The following is a 24,437-nucleotide window of genomic DNA, read 5'->3' on the forward strand; positions in this document are numbered from 1 at the left end:
TGTACATCTATGCAATACTTGTATAATGCTTAAGATTACATTTTTAATAGTTGTGTTACGCTGTTATTTTACGGATTATTTTTTCATGCATTTTGTAAGTTTTTTGTATTGTGTAATTTCAGTTTTACGGGTTTGATCCGTTATCTTGCTGTCAAATTTAATCCGGCTGAATGATCCGTTGTCTTCTGTTCAATTAAAATCCGGCCGAATAATTGGGGCAGTAAATAACAATTTCCTGTAGTTAAAACATGAAGCCTTCGTTTCATTTAATGCTAAGTATGTAAACTTTATTTGTCTGTTGACATGCAGTATTTTTTCCTTGTACTGTTATATCATGTTATGATGTTATTAGAGTTTGTAATTTATGTGTATCAACTAAAGTAGTATTGTTATCCTTAAGAGTATAATATCTACAGGCCATTTTAGTTGCCAGTGGTTTTTGTAGATTCAATTGTGAAAACACACACAGTATTGAAGCAAATAAGTATGCATTAGCTTTAAATCTTTTGTTAAATGTTAAAGATTTTTCACATCTGTATATTAAAATTAAAGACATGTTCCCACCTTTCTAACCTAAAGTTGTGTATGTCATTATATATAAAACTTTAGATATTGTTAATATGCATCGGTTCATCTCTAATTGCATAACATTATTGCGTAATATTTCGTATTTTATATGTATGTGTGTTCAGTCTTAAATAAAATGTGTTGGAGACAAAAGTATTGGCAATAACGAAACAATTGTATAAACGATTATTTATTTATTTATGAAATAAAACTAGAATCGAAAGTATAGATGCTGCATTCAAAGTTCGAATAAATAAGGAATAGAAATGTAACATGTTATCCGTATACGTATTTTGTTTTATATTCTTTCAGTCATCGAGTCATTGAAACGCTTAAGACACGGTAAATTAAAGGTCAAACGGTGCGCACGGTACGGTACTCAGTTGGCTGTCAATCAAATTTACGAGTTGTTCCAAATCCTGCATTCCATTAATTGCGAACAGATGCGTGTTTATCGGATAGGACACGTAGGAGGTTAGTTCAGCCTCGCCGGCCGGAGTGTGGTACCCAATCATTAATCCGAAGACATCCGCCTTTGTTTGCAGATTTGCAGCTGCCGCTATTGCGTTTACCCCGCAGTTCGACTGTCCGTCCGTTATAATAAGCACTTCCTGTTTGACATCAGGCGAAGTGCGCATGCCTAAAGTTGGGAGAAATATATATTTTTTAATTTGGAGTCAGCCGCTTATGTTATACAAAATCATAGTAACCGTTCAGTATTGTTTGACGATCTGTGGTAGCTTCCCCAATTGCTTGTAAAATAAATAAATGAATTAGTACAACTACAATTTCTGCAACAATGACAAGTTAATGAAAATGATAATTATCTAGATGACCACAAAAGCATCATTATTAAAGAACAATATGTATTTAAAAGTATATTCGGCGTCTATTATAATTGCAATGCAAACCAACTAATGTCAAATTTGCAAACGCAAATTCGCACTCCATACATCATACATCATACGGGACTTTCTGATGATAAGTAAGCAAAAACATAGTCTGAAGATTTTTTACAAAAAAACAAACGGGAGTTGATTTAAATATTTAAACTCTTTCCATAACGTGTAATGTAAACAAAGAAGCATTCATCCATGATACCTTTAGCCGTTGTGAACATGTTGTTATATGCGTAGTTGAACGCATCTCCTGTACACGTAATCCCTGCGTCGTATATCATGGAGTTAATCCCCTGTTGCACGAGGTTCGTTGACGGCTTGTCGTTAAAATCAAAGATCTCCTGGACGGTTGACGAGTACTGCAGCAGAGCGGCTCTTTGGTAGTTGCTCTAAAATTATTTTGTATCCTCATTTTAGAATTGATATAGATGTATATGAGTTTTTCCAAATCATGATTTGAAACAAAAAGCGTAGGAAAATGCTCTCAGTTTCATTTTCGTTTTAAGTAACTAAACAATACACCCTATTTAAAGACATTATCTCTGATAATACGCTCATATGGTTTAAAAGGCTTATTTCCAGATTTTCTTTTTTTGACATGCTTACATTTGTATATTAATTTTATTTACAAATCTACACTCATTGAAACACTCTTAAATTACCTAAAACAATTATATAAAAAGTGAATACATTTTTTGGCCTTTGCCGGGTTTTGTACCCGGGTCCTCAAGGAGAAAATCTAACGCGCTTTAACAGTGCCTTTAAGTATTTATACTTGTTTTTTTAATTGATGAATACCCATTATACCAAAATGATATGTGTTTCCCCTAACATCACCAAAAATTGTTATATGCTGGACTGCTTTTTTTGTTTTGCGATTCCTCACGTTGTGAGAGTTGATATGATGAAATATAATCAATTTGACATTCTTATTTAGTCATTTTTTATTGAGAGTTTATACAGCGAATACTAACATTTGAATCAAAATCGATATAACATTTTATAGTAAATTTAGTGTATTTGATCGATCGGGGTAATGGTAACAAACAACATGTTTACGGCTCAACATAACGATCGTAATTTTGCAGTCATGATTGTTATTTTGTTTTTAAATTAAATTATGTTTTGTCATCCTTATCTTTTCGATCTTATTCACGATTTTGGCGCATGCGGAAAAATTAATTATGTAACCTGCACATACGGTTTCATTGAAAAGTGTTTTTGTAATGGTAATGTTGTCAATCTGTCAGGTCTCATTATGTCTCTTATTTGTCAAGTTGAAGGCGCGGATTTACCTGTGCATGCGAACATTTAGACCACAATCACATTGAAAATTGGCAGTTTGGTTTCGAATCATTTACATAAATGTCAGACTTACATCGAAAGGGTTGGGTACTGGGCACAGCATGCCAAGGAGTCGCGACAGTTGCTTCTTGCCGATGGCGAACCCCTCTGGTGTTATACTTCCTGACGAGTCAACTATGACCAGCAAATCGCGGAGTTGACCGACCGCCTGTCTTTTCTGAAGACGGGCCCGTTTAATGAAGTATCTGATCATATTCCCCGCCGTCGCATTAAGAGGCGGTGTCTGCGCTGTGAAAAGCATGAGTCTATATGGAACTATGCTTACGTTTTGAGCAAAACATATTCGCAGGCATAATACAAGATGATCGAGTTAGAAAGAGGCACGCCATTTTGATTAAATTATACATTTTTTTCCAGAGTGTGTTTATACACTTAAGAAAAAAGGAGTATGATATTACATTACCATGTTTCGATATAATGCATGTAGAAGACTGCAGTTTATCAGAGAACATTTAAAATAAATAGAAGTGAAGTAAAAAACAGTTATTATCAATTATTTTTTTTTAATATCCATAGTATTTGTCGTTAAGTATGTGTTTTAGTTTTCTTCTCGTTATACATTAAATAAATACGAACACAGTACTTTTAAACAGAAATTTTTGTGCAAAAAGTTTCTGCAAAAAGTGAAACGTTAACAAATTCGAAATTCTACGTGTATCATATGTAAAACATGTATACCAATGATATTTTAATACTAGTTATGTCATTATGGAGCTAAATCTGTCTGGTCAAATACAATTGTGAACATGTTAAACGCCAGCGTCTCAAACGTTTACAGTAAGATTTACATACATGTTTGGTTCACTTCTACAAGCACAGCGGGACATGCGGCCCCTCCGTTGGTTGGGTAGCGAAGAATCTTCCTTTCTCTCGAAATATCACCAAAACCATACGGCGCACTCCATTGTGACCATTCCGATACCAAACAATCGTTCTTTTTAAAAAGAAAACCGTTTGTTCCTACGAGGAAACATGTCGCAATTCCGATTATAGTAATTGTCGCAAAGTATGTCTCCATTTTTAATATAAAAAAACGACAAATAATGAACGAAAAATGTCACTTTTCGCAGCTTTATGTTGAAGTTCAAATTTCGACTTTCTCAGTGCACTTCTGAATGTTTTATATGGTAAGTCAATGCGGATGTTGAGAAAGACGAGAATGTATTGGTTGAAAATTCAGCCTATCCGATCTGGAGATTGTTAAAGCATTCATGCTTGAAAGACGAACAAAAACAAATAGAAAGTGTTTACCTCGTAAAATTTAGAATAATGTTTTATGACGTTAAATAAATCATTAAATGTCATTTTAAACAAAGCTGATCAGAAACTTGACCTCATGACCCTTTTTTGGAAGGCATGACCAAGAGTCACACTTGGCCTAGATATTGTCAAGAAAATCATTCTGACCAAAGTTTATCAAGATAGGGTCATACATGTGGCTTGTAGAGTGGTAACAAGGTGTTTCTAACCTTTGACCTGGTGATCAAGTTTCTTAACGATCTTATTTTTTTAAAGGGATCTTTTCACGGTTTGGAAAATTGACAAAATTGAAAAAAGTTGTTTCAGATTCGCAAATTTTCGTTTAAGTTATGATATTTGTGAGGAAACAGTATTACTGATCATTTACCATAGTCCAATATAGCCATCATATGTATCTTTTGACGATTTGAAAACCTAAAAATTATAAAGCGTTGCAACGCGAAACGATTGAATAATTTGGAGAGTTCTGTTGTTGTCGTTTAAATTTACGAAACTACGAATATTGCTTATATAAGGTATAACATACTTAAAATGTGTATACCCTGCGGAATAGCCGAGAGGGCTAATGTGTTTTTATTTCAGACTTACTCCAGGACTCCGGGGGTCACTAGTTCGAGCCCTGGTACCGGCTACTTTTTTAAATTGTATTCTTGAATTTTTACTGGGGATTTTAAGATCCAATGTTTACATTTATCAATATAAAGCATTTAATGACAACCTTCAAAATATGCCAAAATCTGTGAAAAGGCTCCTTTAAGTAAGAAAAGACAGTTACTTATTTGGATTGAATACGGAATAAGGAGCTCGTTCCTTTTTTTCTTATTTATCCCCGAATAAAGTATTTGGTTATCATTTAATATAACCATGTTAACATGTCGTGCACTAATATTTTTAATATAAAAACAATTGAAAAGATTTTCATTTATATGCGGTACACTTTGTCTTTGATTTTATTGCTTGAGTAAGAAAATGCCAGTTACTTATTCGGCTTATATTAGGACTAAGGATCTGATTTCGTTTTTCTTTTTCAGCCGCGAAAAACAAAATAAGTGAAATAAAAACAAATAAGTAGTAAAGGTCTACAATTAATATTTTTCATCATAAATACTATGAGTTGGATATTAAAAATATCAATTACAGTGCATTTCTACTTAGATTTATTATAGAATAACACAGTCCCTTAATCGGTTCGAATTATGAATAAGGAACTGTTGACGTCGCACTGACGTCATTGATATTCGAAATAAAGGTATTCAGTTCGTATACAGAGTGAAACATTTGCGCTAACTTATGAGTAGGGCTGGTAACCATCCAGACCATGCCTGTTTTGCAGGTTCTCATCGCCAATTGTCGGCGTTTTGTAGTGAAGATGTAAATCGGTGGTTAAAAAGAAAAGAAGAGCAATCAAAGTAGCAAAATTAAAAATCGCTTGCTTTAAAGAAAAGCAGCGCAATCCAGATAACACAGCCAATGTCGGCGTTAGTATTTTAGATGTAAATCGCTTGTTAATAAGTCAATGCGGATATTCGAAAAAAATTATTGGTTGAAATTTCAGCCTATCCGAGCTGAAGATCGTCGAAGCATGCGTGAATTAAACACGAACATAACAAAAACAAGTGGTACGTGTTTACCTCATACAATTTAAAATAACGATTTCTAATAAGAAAATATAACGACATGTTTGCGGTTAGAGAACAGGAAGAACGAGTTTCTTTTTAAATGCTCCAATCGTAAAATCATCAATTTATATGCGCAATCCCCATGTTTTACTCAAAATTAATATATCATGCAAGAGTTAACACTGTAAAATTATTGCGATACTCGCGAAGATACATTAGACAAACGATACATATGGCAATCCCTTTTTGAAACTCAATATCATAAGGTTATATTACAGCGACGGCGATGTATAAGAACGAGTCATACTTTGTCTTAGTCGTGTGCGAGGGCTGGTAAAGATCATTCTGTAACCCAATGGTACTTCGCTGCGAAACGTCAAACCATGGTACGACCCGACGATACCCCGTTACGACACGACGATACCATTTTGCGACCCAACGATAGCGTGAGAGATGCCTTGTAGAGACGTATTAAAGACGACTGCGATCCGATGTAAGATGTTGCCTTCCCGGCGATAAAGAACTGTGACTTGGGGAATGCTTGATCTTTCCCGGCGGCTGGTGACTGAGTTTTGAAGGCGTTAGTCGAATAAAATGCGAATATTTGCGGTATTGATCCTGTGAGGCTGATTTTTCTACAGTACTGGCAAAATTCGACTATTATTGCAAGTGTTTATTGCAAAAGTTCATGAGATGTCGCATCTTCAAATCGAATTCAAGCATGCATTTCTCTTACTCTCATACTTTTTTCATCGTTGTCCGTAAAACCCATAATATTTTCGTTTAAAGTCAGTATCTGCGATATCTTGTCCTGCAGTTTATCAAGAACGGCGTTATAGTCGATAAGTGAAAATGTGTCTTCATCTTTCAATTTGTTGAATTGTACGGTCCCTTTCTGTTCTTTGCGTTGTGCTTTGTGTTATTTGTAAATTTATGTTATTTGTTAACCGCACCCATGTAGACGTATGTATTATAGATGAAAATCGTTGTTTATAACAAAGTTTAAGAAAGTAGATCAAGGTTCGACCGTTTTAATAACGTTCCAATATACCGTATGCTTGTAGGTACGAGAAAGTGCGTTTTCGGACTTTCGGACTTCTGTGAAGAAAATACGCTTTATTGATTTGTAACTAGTCTAATAGTACCCTTTACATATATTTCATCTAATTGTAAAAGTGTATGTGAAATAACTCGGATACATTTACTTCACGTTTTACGATAAATGCTGACATGTCCTCGTTTTGCTTGAATAATACTTTTTGGTAACACCGAACTTTATTTTATACTGTGAATATTAAGTTCACATCAATCCAATTAAAAAGCTATAACAACATATTTTATATCCATCTATGATGTTAAAAAAGCACGCTACTTTATTTCGACTTATTGGTTTTTATTCAACTTGATTTTTTTTATGTATATTTTAAATTATTATAGGAAAGACAATAACCCGTGATTTATTATTCATTGTTTCTCATAATAATACGAAATGGGAGCATTAATGAGTAGATAGTTAGGTAGATACGTTTTAGTTCAGATATCATTATTAATAAGTGAAACCTTTCTTTTAATCAGTCTTGCTTACCATACCCGTAGCCAGGGGGATGCGTTGGGTGCGTTCGCACCCAATCTTTTTTGACAAGTAAAAAAAATTGTACTATAAGTTGCACACAACTTAATTTTACGCAAAAACGGTTATTTATTTTTCCATGAACCCAGTGAGTCTTCGTATTTTAGCGTTAAAATAATGTATTCAATATGCAACCGACAAGTCACCATATAATTCATATCTCGATTAAGTCATTTCCAAGATAGCGCATGATTTTTATTTACAATTTTTAACCGCAGAATTGTTGAAATCAACAGAAGTTTTGGCAGCAAAATTTGAGAAGATCTAAGAAGCCGGTCCGCGCAAAATGGAATTTGAATCTTTGTTATAAATGAATATTTGTTTTCTGTATAATGAAAAAATATTAACCTGGCACCCTAATCCGTATAAAATCGATACTTATTTAAGGATATTTGATACTGAATGATCGTAATGTAACTTTTGTTATCGTTATTTATGTCTGTATAAAAGCTATAACTTAAACATATATCATAACAAAATGATGAAGCCTACTTATTGTGGTTTGAAATCCCAGTCCATTAACCTTTTTCGACAATTATCTAAAAACTATTTGATTTAGTTGAATAAATAATCCTGTGAAAATGAAAATACATTTAAGATGATTATTAACGGAATGTTATGTCAGCTTCCGAAAAAGACTGAAATCAAAGGACACCCTATGACTATTGACGAAGACTTATGAGTCACTGGTTAATAACTTTGCATTATACCACGATTTATAACAATTACACATGGTGCACAGCATTTCCGACAAAATGCGTTGTCTTTTTGTTATATCCCCGTACAATCATTTTTGGATACCTTAAAGGGGTTTCCAGCAACAAAAATATCAGCTATGGTCAAGACATGATAACTTTTTTGTTGAATGACGAGAAAACAAATAATTTCTACAAAGCAATATAGCTTTTGTAGTTTACCAACACTTAATGGCGTCTGTTCTACTCAACATACATAACTTTCCACAATGTTTTAATTATGTCAAACTTGACACTAGGCATGTCCTACCCTTAAACAGTTTTTATAATGAATTTAAAACGTTATAACATATGATCAGGTGGACGTCAACGTTAAATGTTCATCAGCTGTGACGGATCTTGAGCAAATAATGGGCAAATAAGTACATGTTTTTTTTAACGTCCTGGGGACCGTTTCTTAAAACTACGTACGTTCAAAAATCATGCGTAAGTGCAAAACGTTTAGTTTGTAGCGTTTCTATAAACTTCGTAAAGTTACGTTTACCGTATTTTTGCACGTAAAGTTACGTGTGCTCAAAGGCTCACGTAACTCAGTAATTTAGCGTAAATATGTCGGCGTATGCACCGATATTTCGGAGAACCGAACGTAGACTACGAAATCTACGAGCGCAACATCATTTTAGTTAATTTAAACCTTTATCTATATTAAGATCTTGGTAGGGCATGGAAAGATACTTTAACGGAAATCCTGCGTGATTGTGCAGGATCTATTGTGTACGATTGTGGATTGGAGTTTTGCTAAGAGAGGAAATTTTACATGTTCGAATCGATTGTTGTTATGATTTGTTCGATTTTCCTTTTGACAATTCATTCAACTTTCGTTTTGAACAAAGCTTTATTCATCACAAGACGCCAATTTGAACTCAACGAATGTGACGTTTGCTGAGTGATAGAATTGATTCATTGTAAACATGGGTAAAAGTATACTTTTTCTGTAAGAATTATGTATTAGAATTGTATAATCTACGTTTTTGTAAATAGTTGCATTTATATTATACTGCTGTGTCAATGAATGACAATTATACAGTAGTCTGTGCTAATATTAATTGTTTTCGACTGTGTGCTTATGGATTAATTTAATGTTTGATCTGCACAACGCCTGCATAATATCGTAACACAAAACATGTGCATAGTTGTCTTTGTAAGATTTGTTTTATATTGAAAACAATAATAACGTTTCATTTTTTATGCCGATATAATTTGCATAGATATTTTATTAGTTGTAAATATATGTCATAACTAATGAATATTAAGAATCACTCGCTCGAATCATGTTTCAAAATAAGGTTATACAATTCAAGTGTCTGTTGTTTCTTTGGCATTTAATGCTTAATGCATTTAATTTTGAATAAAATACTTTACGTGAAGCTGCTATTTTATAAAAAAAATATTTTAATTAATGAATGACACGCTAAAAGTTCCTAAAATATGTACTGCTTACGACGAGTACTTGTCAAACAAATTCAAACAAAATCCTCCCTTAATATATTTGTTTTTTATTTTAATTAATGAATGACACGCTAAAGTTCCTAAGATATGTTATGCTTACGACGAGTACTTGTCAAATAAATTCAAACAAAATCCTCCCTTGATATATTTGTTTTAATTTAAATAGATCAAATAAAAGAAATTTCCAGTACCGATAAATACAATCTAGAACAGCCCAGTAAAGAGTCACCGAATATCGTATTTCTTCAACAAGTGGCAATACAAGTGCAATACATTTTAGGTTTTAATAAACTACTCAAACGTTAATAACTTTCGCAAATATCACTGTTGATTTATTGACATACAGTTTAATAATGCCAAGCATTTCTTAAGTAGCCTTACCCTACGGAGTTTGTCTTCGACTGTTGACTAAAGTAGATCAATAAGAACGCCGACTGCATATGACCGAGTGTATTTAAATCAATATTGGAACACAAATGGATGGGGGATATCAAATCATCATCATCATCATCAGCAGCAGCAGCATCATCATCATCATCATCATTATCATCATCATCATCATCATCATCATCATCATCATCATCAACAACAACATCATCATCAACAACAACAACAACAACAACATCATCATCATCATCTTCATCACCATCATCATCATCATCATCATAGTCATCAAATTGCTTTGACCATTCCAGGCTTACCACATTAAATATATTTGACAATTCCACTGACATTTCAAAACAGTCCCAAACGGGCAAATCTAACCAAGCCAACTGGCCATAACCATTCCGTAAAACCATGTTAGACTGTTACGAATGTTAGCTTCATGTTCTGTACGACTTTGGGCGAGTTTTCACTTGCCTTAAAGTGGACGAGCTGGTCGTTTAAGGACGACATTTGCTCGAGTTCTCTTCAACATTGGCACGAACATTTAGACGAGCTCAGCCAATATATATATTTATATATTCCTTATGTTAGTGTATCAATCGCTGATATAATAACTGACTTTGAGAATGATCGAGTGTAGACGATTCTGCACGAGTTTATAATTGCCAATGCCTATTGTCTCAAATTAATAGAAGCATTCATGCACAATGTTAATTTATCACAGAAAAAAGATTCTCATTTTAAATGAATTTATGAGTAAAAATATGTTGTTGTTTGTTTTAAATATTGTGCACACAAGAATAAATATAAACATGGTAAAAACATGATGTTGATTGTTATAAAATTATCTAGAAGTGCGACAAGTGAATACAAGCTACATAGTTTGTTAATTCTTCTAAAACCATACTGTACTACTGTACATTATCATTGATCAGTAAATGAAATGTTAAAAAATACTACCTTCTTTACAGAGGCCATTGCTGATGTTCTTCTCATTATAGGACATTCCATTTGTAATTCAGTAACGCACTAAACATAATCAAAGATACCCTTCCAGTAAATTGAATTCCTGTCAGGAAACTCCTTGATTATGTTTCTGTAAATTCAGATGTGTAAGCTACTATACACATGCCTGTCTTCTCAGTATTATCCATCCATTTTTTTCCAGTTTGCTCCAGCAATTCCAGTTTGAAATATATCTGACTAACCTTCGTAAAAGATTTGCTTCAGTAAGAATCATCTCTTCTGTTTTAACAAAGAGCATATCCAGCACAGCAAAGAATGGCCACACTTAATTTTAAAAGAATCAAGAGATTGAACTTTTTTTACAGTTGACCCCTTTTTTCATCGCAATTTTGCAAACAAGGGAAAGAACTTTGCTCTTTATAAGGTACTTCTTAAGGATAAATGTATAAATATTTAGTCTACCGAAAGTTTGTTAGAGAAAGCAAATTAAATCTACTTTATGAATTTCTTTAAATGTTCTCTATAAGGTCCGCGCAATCACCAGACTTCTGTTTAGAGATTATTCAAACATAGCAACTAAGTTTTACGCTACGTTCGGTTTATGGAAACGCACTTACGCATTCAGAAAAGCGTACGTAACTTTATACGTACGTACATTTTCGTCCGTAAAGTTACGCATTGTACCAGAAACGGTCCCCTGGTATACATTGTTAAGGACTTTGAGACCATAGGACCAGTAGTTTGTGGTTATAGGGTCTTACTGAAGCCTTAAGTGTTATATGTTTCTAAAATTCGTTTAGAAAAAAATATAACTTATTTGTTAAAAATAGTTTTACAAAAATAATTAAAGTAACCAGTTATCCATTTTGAATTATTGTTAGTATTGGTGCAGATTAGAGAAGACCCAGTTTTGTTAATCAGTGTTTGTTGTACAATACATGTTTGTTGTACAATACACTATTAGCAAGTTTAGAGCAAAGCTATGCCTCTGGTACTATCCACAGTAGCAGACAAACAATTGTTTTGTAAAAAAAAGGCAAACATTTCCATTGGATTTGCTCGATTTATGAATGGTAGCATGTTGGAATGGTAAAACACGCCATTTTTATCTTAGATTCCGAGAATCCAATAAATAATTATATTTTATACCGTTCTTATTGTTGATTTAACATTTGATAAATTTGTTGTTGCATATGTAAACAAAGTGTGTGCGCGCATACTAGGGTCGGGTTAAACACCGTATAAAAGGATGTTTCATTATCGAAATGTTCTAGGGAGAGGACCTCCAAAGCCCCCGATTGCTGGAGGGGGACATTCCCTCCCGCACACCCCCTTCGCCGGCAAAAATGTACCCCCCTTTTCAAAACCCTGGCTATGGGCCTGCTTACAAATAATGCAATCGACCACGAAATAAAGGGAATTCTTTGAAAACTTTGTCATTTCAGTTCAACGTGATTTTCATGTTTATCTAGCTTTCAAATCTAACCACATTTAATGGTCCGTACAAAACAAAATCGGCTTAAGATCATAACTATATCTTCGCTATGACTCATGTCACGCGCCTACTTTTTAAAAGGACTAAAGCTCTATGTTAGGGAACTTCTCCGACAAATAAGTGATCGTGAAAAGGTTACCAGCACCATGGAAGAGAACTCAAGATCCAGCTATGTAAGCGAGCATATCGATGTCATGAAATAGACAGCCAACTTCGAAACGTTCGTGGAGATGATTGTATGTAGATAAAAAAACTACATTAAAAGCAGAAAAACCTACAATAAGAATAGAAATATAGGTCCATAAGAAATCGCGTATTCACAGCTGCTATTATAAATAATACAATAATTTGTTCTATTTAATAAGCATTTTTTTGTCCGGCATTAACTTCTCGTGTGTTAAAGCTGATTTGGGTATTTATTACACATTAGCAAGTAAAACAACTGCATCCATATAATTAATCACAACGTTGAAATAAGTTAAGTACATATTCAACCAAAAGACCGGCCTTTGGCATACATTAATATTGAGTGTACGATTTTATAGCTGTAAAGCGTGTTCAACTTGAGTGTGTGCCGTACACTCGAATGTGTGAAATTCATTGTTTGTACTATATGCCAAGGAATCAGTAATGTTGAACTTCCTACTGTGTTTCTTAACCCTTTACCCCTTAGATACGTATTTAATCGTAGTCGTCTGACAGAAAATACATTTAATGTGTGAAACGTCCAGGTAGACGACGCTTCGATAAAAATTACATGTATCATACTCTTTTGGGTGATTCGGGATGAAATTGCAGATTAAAGTTGCATTTTTGTTTTTAATAAACCATGATATTCAGCAAACTTGTATTCAACGATGCTAGTATTGGTTTCTTTGCAAAAGGCCAATGACCAGTTATAGTTGTCGTCTTCAGATTCATGGTAATATAAAACCCTTTGTAACACGAATTGAATAATAATGAATTCGTAAGGATTTACTTTTGTGGACAGTTCGATCGTATTTATCTCTTTCCTTTCACACATAGACATCTATCTTGTTGATATTATACCTCTGTCCCAATAAATTCACTATATTGACCATATTACATAGTTCTGAATGGAATATTGAATTTAAACACGACAAACATATCTATACCATGAAAAATGGTATAGTTTTATTTATCTTTTCGGTATCTCTTTTTGTTTACATTCGACCTCCATATGTGTCTGGGTTATCTCCATAAAACTTAAAACGAACATAAGAAATGAGGTTACTTATAACGACTCATTTTTGCCTTGTGAAAACAAGTACTTTGTATTTAAAAATAAAGTAAACCAATGCCTTGACAGAATTGCAAGCAATATCGAACATCTACCAGTGAACGTTTCTATCAAATAAAGATTGAGTTTAAAATTCATGTTTCCTTTTTGTGTACATGTGCAACATTTGATCGTGAAATATCCATTCATCACAACAAAATTACCGTTAAGGTTGTTATGTGTTTGCAAGATTCCGAAACAAAAGATCTCTGGCGAACAAACGTCCACAAAAAACACATTTCGTTTGGTATATATTTCATGTTTTATGAGCAAAAATAATGTACTTTTGTGTGTTATCATTAATTAGAATACATAAAAAAGAAAACCATTGAATTACGGGGAGAAAAATGACATTAAAGTTTTAAGCTTTACAAAAATTACAGTTTTGTTAGTTTTTGTATTTTCAAAAACAAGATATGTGAACATGTCTCTTAAAACACAACATTTAACACGAACATCATTACATTAGATCATTGCATTGGGGCTTTTATTGTAAAGCAATTAGTGTTTTATCCTGTTTGAAAATGAAAGGAATGTTAAAACGTAGTCGTAGCTCAGCAAGAATGACCTCATGGAAAATCACTGATGGATGATTCGACTATACGCATCGCTAAACGTCTGTCGCGTATGCAAATGTAAAGCGTAATTGTTAGTTAAAGCGGGTATATACGATTTTGTTAAATATTTATAAATTTATATAAAATGTTTAAAAAACGTATTATATATGAATCACGCCATGAGAAAACCAGCACAAATGACATCGACGACGTCATTGGCAAATCGTAATTTTCATTACGGCATAATTTCTGCGAAAAATTGATTTGCATGTTTGCGTGATATATCTGTGTACAGGTGTGTTTGATTTCGTTTTAAAGTTAAAAACTTATGGAATGGCTGCCGAACTTGAGGTTAAAGCTTTAACACTATATATATATTTATTTATATTATGTTTTTCGCATAATCGTCACTTACTTATTTTTTTTAACATTCTTTGTTTAAACCTGATTTAGAAACACGTCACGTATTGTTATGCACTTGATCAGTGTCGACAGTGAATGAAAGAAACTTTGATCGGTCGTAGAATAGTATCTGAGAATATCTGGACTATAACGATATTTTGAAAACATTATTTATTGTGTAATACATGTATGTGTTGTCGTTTGAACAATTGTATGTAATTTTATCTCATTTAAAGCATCTTAAATGTGTGTTTACAATAATATTTAAAAAGCATATGACTACTTCTAGGGATTAAAACTAGAAATGGCGCGGCAGAGGCCGACGCGTATCCCCACGCCACATGTTTGGCACAGGGGTGCCGCAGGGTTGTTAATCGGGCCATGCATAGTTGAGATTGACAGTATTGTCATAAGAGATGTTCTGTAATCAGTATAAATTTGAAGTAATTCAATGTAGAAATGAAGAAGTTCATGTAAAATAACCTAAAAAATGAGTGAAAATCTATACCCTAATTTCTCCTCCTCATCCTGCTCTCCTAACAAATCTAATAATGAATCAACTTCACTGTAGTCAATTATGTACATGTCATCCTTATTGGAATGACTTATGGGATGGCTGAACATGCTCTCTTATAGCCAATCTTCTTGCTTCTGTTTTGGAAAAGTTATGTTTTGAGGTTAAATGGTTGACTAAATAGTAGCGTCTCAGAAATTTTCTATCGCAATCTTGTACACAACAATGATTATGTTGAATTTCATGTCTGTCTTTGATGTGCCTGTTCAAAGTCCATCTTGCTTTAAATTGTTTCTCACATTTTTCCCACTTGAACATTTTGACAGATTTTCAGAAATGAGTCTAAAATTGTAATTGCACAAATTGAAAGTTTCAGCCCTTTTATAGATTCTTGAGGCTCTATTACATGAGTTTCTCATGCTTTTTATGCTTGACTGCATTCTATCTTTTCTCTCATATACAGGTGTCCCTTTGCGCCAATATTTTATAATCCTTTGTATAAACATTAAATGGATCAGCTTAACCATTTCACAGATGAGTTAACACAAACAATTGAATACTAAATACATCTCTGCGCCACTACTGTGTAACTATGCGCCACTTTGATTTTTTTTTTTATATCATTTGGCAGGTTATTTACTTACCTCCCTTTAAAGCTTATTACTTCCATTGGATTTGTTTTTTTGACCTTTGACCTTGAAGGATGACCTTGACCTTAACCTTTAACCACTCAAAACGTGCAGCTCCATGAGATACACATGCATGCCAAATATCAAGCTGCTATCATCAATATTGCAAAAGTTATGGCCAATGCACCATATCGGTGGCATAAAAATAAGTGAAAATCTCTGACCCGGCCCCGCCCTAACTCCCATAACTTTTGAACCAGGGGTCAAATCAAATTTCCGTCACTGTCATCGTCGCTCATATGCTCATAGCTACCATGTATGTAAGTTTCAAGGTTCTAGTTCTAATAGTGTAGGAGGAGCAGGTGGCCAGGACGAACAGACGGACGGACGGACAGACGCACAACACCACAATATCCCCATTTTTTCTCCGGAAAACGTGGGGATAATTAGCGAAAAACGGGCTAAACCCTTTAGTGACCGAGAGATGGACGTTTTTAAGAATTTAATGAAAGAAAATCTTCATAAAATCATAGCAAACCAAAGCGACAACTCGTTATCTAATACGTAATGAACACCATGCTCATTGTAGTCAGAAATTTGGTACAAGACATTATTTAAAGGCCCATTAATACTCAAAATCAACGAATATTTCGTAAAATATTTCGTAAAGTAAAGTTAACCTATACAGAATCATTGTTCCCCAAAGCAATAGCCAAAATGTGAACGCTAGTTGTGGTCTGGTAACATATATTTAAGAAGATATATTGTTACTAGACAACATCTAACGTTGAAATTATGGATATTATATACGGAACACTGATTGTGTATTTGTTAACTTTATTTTACGAGATAATTAGCGAAATATTCGTTGATTTTGAGTGTTAATATGGATTTAGAATGATCTGTCTGGTTATGATGTTTACGCATTGACTCGCAAAACTCATTAAGTTATCGGGATGATATAACTATTGTGGTTAGTCTACATTAGCGACATGGAAATTCACATGGACCAAAGTAGGGTGCAACGAAGCAATACAACGAAACGAATACATAATTTAAAAAATATGTTGTCACAAGATTTATTATCGAATCCCTGGTTATTACAGTTTCATGCTTTTGTGCATAATTTCACGAAATTTATGATCGAATCCCGGCTGTATAAATTTTGAAGCAATAAAAGTGTGCGTTTTGCAACACTGCGTATTGCTAGATAGAATCTATATTTGATTATGAAATGAGTAAAATAGACATAAAATCATTCTTTGGAACGAAATCACCCGTATCAAAGTAATTAAAGTTTGTATTTAAATAGCTAATATGTATTTAATATTTATGCCATTAAGCATTAAATATTGGGGACTTGAAATTATAACTTCATTCGTTTCAAGTTACCGATTTGATATATGTAACATCACTAAAATTATGTTTCAATTAAGCATTTTTAGCTCCACTGGCCAAAGGCCAGTGGGGCTTATGTCATGGTCCTGTGTCCGTTGTGCTTGCGTGCGTCCGTCCGTGCGTTTACTTTTTCTTTAAACATCTTCTCCTAAACTACAAGTCCAATTCTGATAAAACTTCTCACAAGCGTTCCTGGGGTGAACCTCTTTCAAATTTGTTCAATTTATGCCCCTGGGGTCAAATTTGACCCCGCCCCGGGGGTCAATAAATTTAACATATGTTTATACTAGAAATGGCGCGGCAGAGGCCGACGCATATCCCCACGCCGCATGTTTGACCCAGGGGCGCCCCATGGTTGGTAATTGGTCCATGCATAGTTGAGATTGACCGTATTGTCATAAGAAAAGTTCAGTATCAATTAGAAGTGAATCGGTGTAGAAATGAAGAAATTGTAGTAAAAGACAATTTTGGGTTCGTGTGGCCTATTATGGGCGGGGCGCCACAGGGTTGGTAAAGGGACCATACATAGTTGAGATTGACCGCATTGTCATAAGAGATGTTCAGTATCAATTTGAAGTAAATCGGTGTAGAAATGAAGAAATTATAGTAAAAGGCAATATTGAGTGGGCGTGGCCCATGTGGGCGGCGCGCCCCAGGGCTGGTTATGACGCCATGCATAGTTGAAATTGACTGCATTGTCATAAAAGAGGTTCAGTATCAAACTTAAAGTGAATCGGTGTAGAAATGAAGATATTATAGTAAAAGGCAATTTTGGGTGGGCGTGGCCTATGTGGGCGGGGCGCCCCAGGGTTGGTAATGGGGCAATGCATAGTTGAGATTAACTGTATTGTCATAAGAGAGGTTCAGTATCAATTTGAAGTGAATCGGTATACAAATGAAGAAATTATAGTAAAGGGCAATTTTGGGTGGGCGTGGCCTATGTGGGTGTGGCCTATTATGGGCGGGGCGCCCAATGGTTGGTAATGGGGCCATACATAGTTGAGATTGACCGTATTGTCATGAGAGAAGTTCAGTATCAATTAGAAGTGAATCGGTGTAGAAATGAAGAAATTATAGTAAAAGACAATTCTGGATGGATGTGGCCTATTATGGACGGGGCGCCCCAGGGTTGGTAATGGGGCCTTTCATAGTTGAGATTGACCGTATTGTCATAAGAGATGTTCAGTATAAATTTTAAGTAAATCTGTGTAGAAATGAAGAAATTATAGTAAAAGGCAATTTTGGGTGGGCGTGGATATGTGGGCGGGGCGCAACAGGGTTGGTAATGGCGCCATGCATAGTTGAGATTGACCGTATTGTCATAAAAGAGGTTCAGTATCAATTTGAAGTGAATCGGTGTAGAAATGAAGAAATTATAGTAAAAGGCAATTTGGGGTGGGCGTGGCCTATGTGGGCGGGGCGCCCCAGGGTTGGTAATGGGGCCATGCATAGTTGAGATTAACTGTATTGTCATAAGAGAGGTTCAGTATAAATTTGAAGTAAATCTGTGTAGAAATGAAGAAATTATAGTGAAAGGCAATTTTGGGTGGGCGTGGCCTATGTGGGCGGGGCGCCCCATGGTTGGTTATGGGGCCATGCATAGCTGAGATTGACCGTATTGTCATAAAGTAGGTTCAGTATCAATTTGAAGTGAATCGGTGTAGAAATGAAGAAATTATAGTAAAAGGCAATTTGGGGTGGGCGTGGCCTATGTGGGCGGGGCGCCCCAGGGTTGGTAATGGGGCCATGCATAGTTGAGATTAACTGTATTGTCATAACAGAGGTTCAGTATGAATTTGAAGTGAATCGGTGTAGAAATGAAGAAATTATAGTGAAAGGCAATTTTGGGTGGGCGTGGCCTATGTGGGCGGGGCGCCCCATGGTTGGTTATGGGACCATGCATAGCTGAGATTGACCGTATTGTCATAAGAGAGGTTCAGTATCAATTTGAAGCGAATCGGTGTAGAAATGAAGAAATTATAGTAAATGGCAATTTTGGGTGGGCGTGGCCTATGTGGGCGGGATGCCATAGGGTTGGTAATGGGGCCATGCATAGCTGAGATTGACCGTATTGTCATAAGAGAGGTTCAGTATCAATTTGAAGCGAATCGGTGTAGAAATGAAGAAATTATAGTAAATGGCAATTTTGGGTGGGCGTGGCCTATGTGGGCGGGATGCCATAGGGTTGGTAAAGGGGCCATGCATAGCTGAGATTGACCGTATTGTCATAAGAGAGGTTCAGTTTCAATTTGAAGTGAATCGGTGTAGAAATGAAGAAATTATAGTAAAAGGCAATTTTGGATGGGCGTGGCATATGTGGCCGGGGCGCCCCAGGGTTGGTAATGGGGCCATGCATAGTTGAGATTGACCCTATTGTCATAAGAGAGGCTCAGTATCAATTTGAAGTAAATCGGTGCAGAAATGAAGAAGTAAGTGTAAAATAACATTAAAAAAAATGAGCGAAAGTCTCTGACTCGGCCCGCCCCAACCCCCATAACTTTTGACCCAGGTGTCAGATAAAAATTATGTCACTGTCACCGTCGCACATATGCTCATAGCTATAATGTATGTAAGTTTCAAGGTTCTAGTGCTAATAGTGTAGGAGGAGCAGGTGGCCAGGACGGACGGACGGACAGACGCACATCAATACAATATCCCCACTTTTTCTCCGAAAAACGTGGGGATAACTAAAGTTTAAGTAGCAATGATGGAAAGGTTTATGTTTTGTGTTAGTATGTGCATATTATAGAATGCAATTGTTATTAAATTGCCACTTCATTGTTGCTTTAAATATACTGATATATACATGTATATAAATCATCAATTGATTAACGCATATTTATATATTTCAGGATTTGTAAAGTATCATCTCAGAACACTTTGGTCGAACTCCGGCGAGTACACACGTTTTTATGGGGAAGACATGCAGCGACGGTGAATTAAGAAACCTCTTTGTGTTTATTGAAGAACACAGGTTTCTTCTTAACGAAGACCGACCGTCCAGTGCAGCTGCTCGCTCCTGGATTATCTGCAGCACGGCGTTTTACTTGCGTGATGACTTGCGACCTCTATTGTCAGCTCAGGGTCAGGAAGGCTTCGCGTGTTAGACAGAATGTGACACTTTTTAATGTTCTAACTGTGCTAACGGTTTATTTAACCAGTAATTGTTAATGTATTGTGGATTCTTTACGTTTGTTTGAATAGCAAAAATATATTAACATTCCGAGTTCAGTTAAATTATCAAACAAACTTCGGTATTTATTTTCGTGAAGAAAAACATAAATTTATATTTACACATTATATGACATTACCAAACAGTAACACATTTACGACATCGGTAACTACAACAACATCATTGAACTTTTAAATAATGATGACGGACATTTCAAACAAAATATGTACGAAGTTAGTTCGAAGATAAAATGAAATATGACGTGGCGTCAAAATAACGGCGTAATGACGCTCACTTAAGCGTCACATCGGTAAACGAAAATGTAAATTAGTTTAGGTTATAGTTGGAACAGTTTGACATTTTATACATATATGGGACCGGAAAAGAACGTAGATACCGAAAATGAAAAAAAGTAAAAATCGAAAATTTTGATATTTGTGGTGGTTTTCTCATGGCGCAATACATATATATTTCAATATAAATTAAAATAAAAGTTAAGAAGAACATGTGTCGAAAAATGCGAAATAAGCCAGATATTTAATTCTGAAATTGAAAACGGCTTTACAGCCGAATTCGCCAGCATGTATATCATACATGTACGATGTGAATCTAAACTTAGTTTAACGGTTTATTTGAATTCCTGCAACGATATCTATTCAAACGACACACGAACACTAACTCCAATCTTAATACAAAGACGAATGCTTCGGTTATTGTAGGAAAATATGTACGTCACAATCGGCTCGGGCCGCTAATTTGTCTTTGCTGCATTTTATGAAATTCGGCTTTAATGTATAATTTTTCTTGCCTATTTTGTGCAATTGTAACATATTCTATCAATATTTTACAATTAAACACATATAAAAAATCCTATATACCCGCTTTAATGTCTTCATGTACACTGTCAGTGTGAGGGTATGGTGTTAGTTGAAATAGCATAGAAGAAAACTAAAACATCGAATTTGTGAATTGTTTTAAAGTTTTGTCTATGCACATAATGTCAGTTAAAGAGGTTATATAGAATTAAGGTTTATGAAATAATTATAGTTACAATATATTTAGGCAAGCGATTTGCAGTACACAGAAATGATTTATTGAAACTTATAAATTGTAAAATTGTAAAGGGACTTGTTTACAATTTTTTAAAATAACAATTTAAAAACAATTGTCATATACTTAAACAAGAATGTATGAATTAAAGTCAAACAATAAAAAGAACACCTCTGGCTGAGTCAAATTCTTAACATGTATGTTCGTTTATTTATAATCATTAATCGAAATCTTCGCAATTATAACGCGAAAGTAACGCTTTTCATCGATAATGACAACAAAAACAAAAACGTGAATTAACTAGATGTTGGTTAAGCTACCATTTATGGTTTATAAGCCTGCGCGGTGTTGTTTTAGCGGAGTTGCTATTGGATCGAAAGGTCAAGAGTTTGAGGCCCACGGCTGACATCTTTTGAAGAATATATTTTTCAACGTTTAAATCAGAATGTATAACATATATTACAGTTGTTATTCGTAAAGTCATTTAATAAAAGTCCATAAAAACAAAGTAAACAGTTTGCGTAGTTGATAAAATACATATCCTCATTCGCATAACTTACCATCATATAAAGGTAATTTTTGTTAAGATCGTGTACTCACGACCAAGCCCTCGCATCGCGATTGCAACTTACACACGATCGGGAAATTACCTTTAAATTGGGATTGCGACTTATACACGCTCGGGAAATCCCCTTTATATTGACATTGAGACACACTGGCATTTTGACATACACACGATCGATTGTTTATGGGATTGCGACGCACACACGATCGGGGAATCCTCTGTTAATTGAGATTTACAATTGGGAAGAGTGTCAACACTCGTCTTTGACCATATATGAAATACTTCCGAGGCCTCGAAACTTGTAAAGGGCACACAGTCTGATAACTAATACTGGTCCAAATTTCAATATTGTGCGTCAAAAGAAAATTATTACTTTGCTTGATGTTAAATGCGTCACCGGTCCAGGCAATCTTTGGTACTATCACGGACGCTGAATAGTTGCTTGTCCAGAAATCCTCTGGTATAAACACGAACGCTGAATGGCCACTGGTCCAGACAATCTCTGGTATGACGCGGACGCTGAATTGTCACCGGACCAGACAATTTCTGGTATTAACCAGGACATTGAATATTTACCGGACCAGACAATCTCTGGCATAAACATGGACGCTGATAAGCTACGATCTAGGCAACCTCTTATTTATACACTGACGCTGCATAGTCACTGGTCGTGCTAATCTCTGGTATTAACAAGGGCGCTGAATAGTCACTGGTCCAGGCAAACTCTTGTTTTTAAACGAACGTTGAATAGTCACTGGTCCAGCCAACATCTGGTATTAATAATGACGCTGATAAGTCGCCGGTCCAGGCAATCTTTTGTTTTTACAAGGACTCTGAATGGCGACCGGTCCAGGACATCTCTGGTATTAACACGAATGCTGAATAGTCACCGGACCAGGCAATCTCTGGTATTAACACGGACGCTAAATATTTACCGGTCCAGGTACTCTCTGGTATGAACGCGGAAGCTGAAATGTCACCGGACTTGACAATCTCCGGGATTAACACGGACGCTGAATAGTTACCGGTCCAGGCACTCTCTGGTTTGAACGCGGGAGCTGAAATGTCACCGGACCAAACATTATCTGGTATAAAAACGGACGCTGAATAGTCACCGCTCCTGCTAATCTCCGGTATTAACACGGACGCTGATTAGTTACCGGTTTAATCAACCTCTGGTATTAACACAGACGCTGAATAGTCACCTGTCCAAACAACCTCTGATATTATCTAGGACGCTGAATAGCGCCTCGTGAAAACATGAAAAATGACCGGTCCCGCCAACCTCTGGTACTAACACGGACGCTGATTAGTCACCAGTCCAGGCAACCTTTGGTATTAGCACAAATTTTGAATAGTTACCGGTCAATGAAATCTATGTTATGAACATGGATTCTGAATAGCCACTGGTCAAGCTAACATGCTCTGGTATTAACCCGGTTTCTGAATATTCACCGGTCAAGCCAACATCTCTTATGAACACGGATTGTAATTAGTGACCTGTCCCAGCAACCTCGAGTATAAATACGGTTTCTGAAAAGTCACTGTTACAGGCAATCCCTTGTATTAGCATGTACTCTGGAAAGTGACCGGTTTCGCAAATCCCTGGTATTAACATGGATTCAAAATAGTTGCTGGTCCATGCATCCTCTGTCATAAACACGGATTCTGACTAGTCACTTGTCGAGACAACTTCTGGTATCAACACGGACTCTGAATAGTGACCGATTCATCAAACCTCTAGTATTTACACGGATTCTGACTAGTCTCTAGTCAAGGCAACCTCTGGTATTAACAAGGACTCTGGCTAGTGACCGGTTCAGCTAATCTCTGGTATTAACACGGATTCAAAATAGTCACTGGTCAATCCAACCTCTGGTATTTACACGGATTGTGATAATTGACCAGTCCCAAAAACCTCTTGTATTAACACGGGCTCTGAATATTGACGGATTCATCCAACCTCTTTTATAAATACGGATTCTGACTAGTAACTTGTCCACGCAACCTCTGGTATTAACAAGGACTCTAGACAGTGACCGGTCCAACCAAGCTCTGGTATTCACACGGATCCTACAAAGTTACTGATCAAGCTGACTTCTGGTTTTAAAACGGATACTGAATAGTCACTCGTCCAGACCATATCTGTTTAAGAACGGACTCTGAATAGTGACCGGTCCCGCCAATTGCAATCTCTGATATTTACGCGGACGCTGAAAAGTTATCGGTCCAGCTAACCTCTGGTATAAACACGAACGGTGAATAGTTAGCGGTCCAGCCAACCTCTGGTATTAAATCGTAAATCAGAGAGGAAGAACCGCAGCTGGTTCACGATCGTAACTGTTGGGACCAAGATGGACAACAAACAATGGACAATTTATTTTACTGAAAAGAAAACTCACATATCCAGCTGAATTCCGTTGATCTTTTTGTTTTTGAATCCCTCAAGCAATACCAT

At 35.6% G+C, this 24,437-nt stretch overlaps 1 protein-coding gene across 1 annotated transcript; it reads right to left on the bottom strand.

Moving 5' to 3' along the window:
- Positions 1-914: 914 nt before the first annotated feature.
- On the bottom strand, positions 915-24,437 carry LOC127837053 (cartilage matrix protein-like). The gene is made up of 5 exons (XM_052363868.1): positions 24,382-24,437; positions 22,353-22,498; positions 2,845-3,059; positions 1,669-1,855; positions 915-1,207 (listed from the first exon to the last, which is right to left on the bottom strand). Exons 1-5 carry the CDS (start codon positions 24,435-24,437, stop codon positions 915-917), a joined length of 897 nt encoding a protein of 298 aa, XP_052219828.1.

This window comes from Dreissena polymorpha, chromosome 1 (genome assembly GCF_020536995.1).
Source record: "Dreissena polymorpha isolate Duluth1 chromosome 1, UMN_Dpol_1.0, whole genome shotgun sequence".
Taxonomy (NCBI): Eukaryota; Metazoa; Mollusca; class Bivalvia; order Myida; family Dreissenidae; genus Dreissena; species Dreissena polymorpha.

Bases quoted from the DNA above. Each gene is read 5' to 3' on its own strand.
- LOC127837053 (XM_052363868.1), bottom strand. From the start codon at position 24,437: ATGGTATTGCTTGAGGGATTCAAAAACAAAAAGATCAACGGAATTCAG. The intron at 3,060-22,352 runs GTAATAATTTTC...TGCTTTTCACAG, and splicing joins CGCATTTAACATCAAGCAAA to CGCAGACACCGCCTCTTAAT. The intron at 1,856-2,844 runs GTAAGTCTGACA...AAATAATTTTAG, and splicing joins CAGTACCCAACCCTTTCGAT to AGCAACTACCAAAGAGCCGC.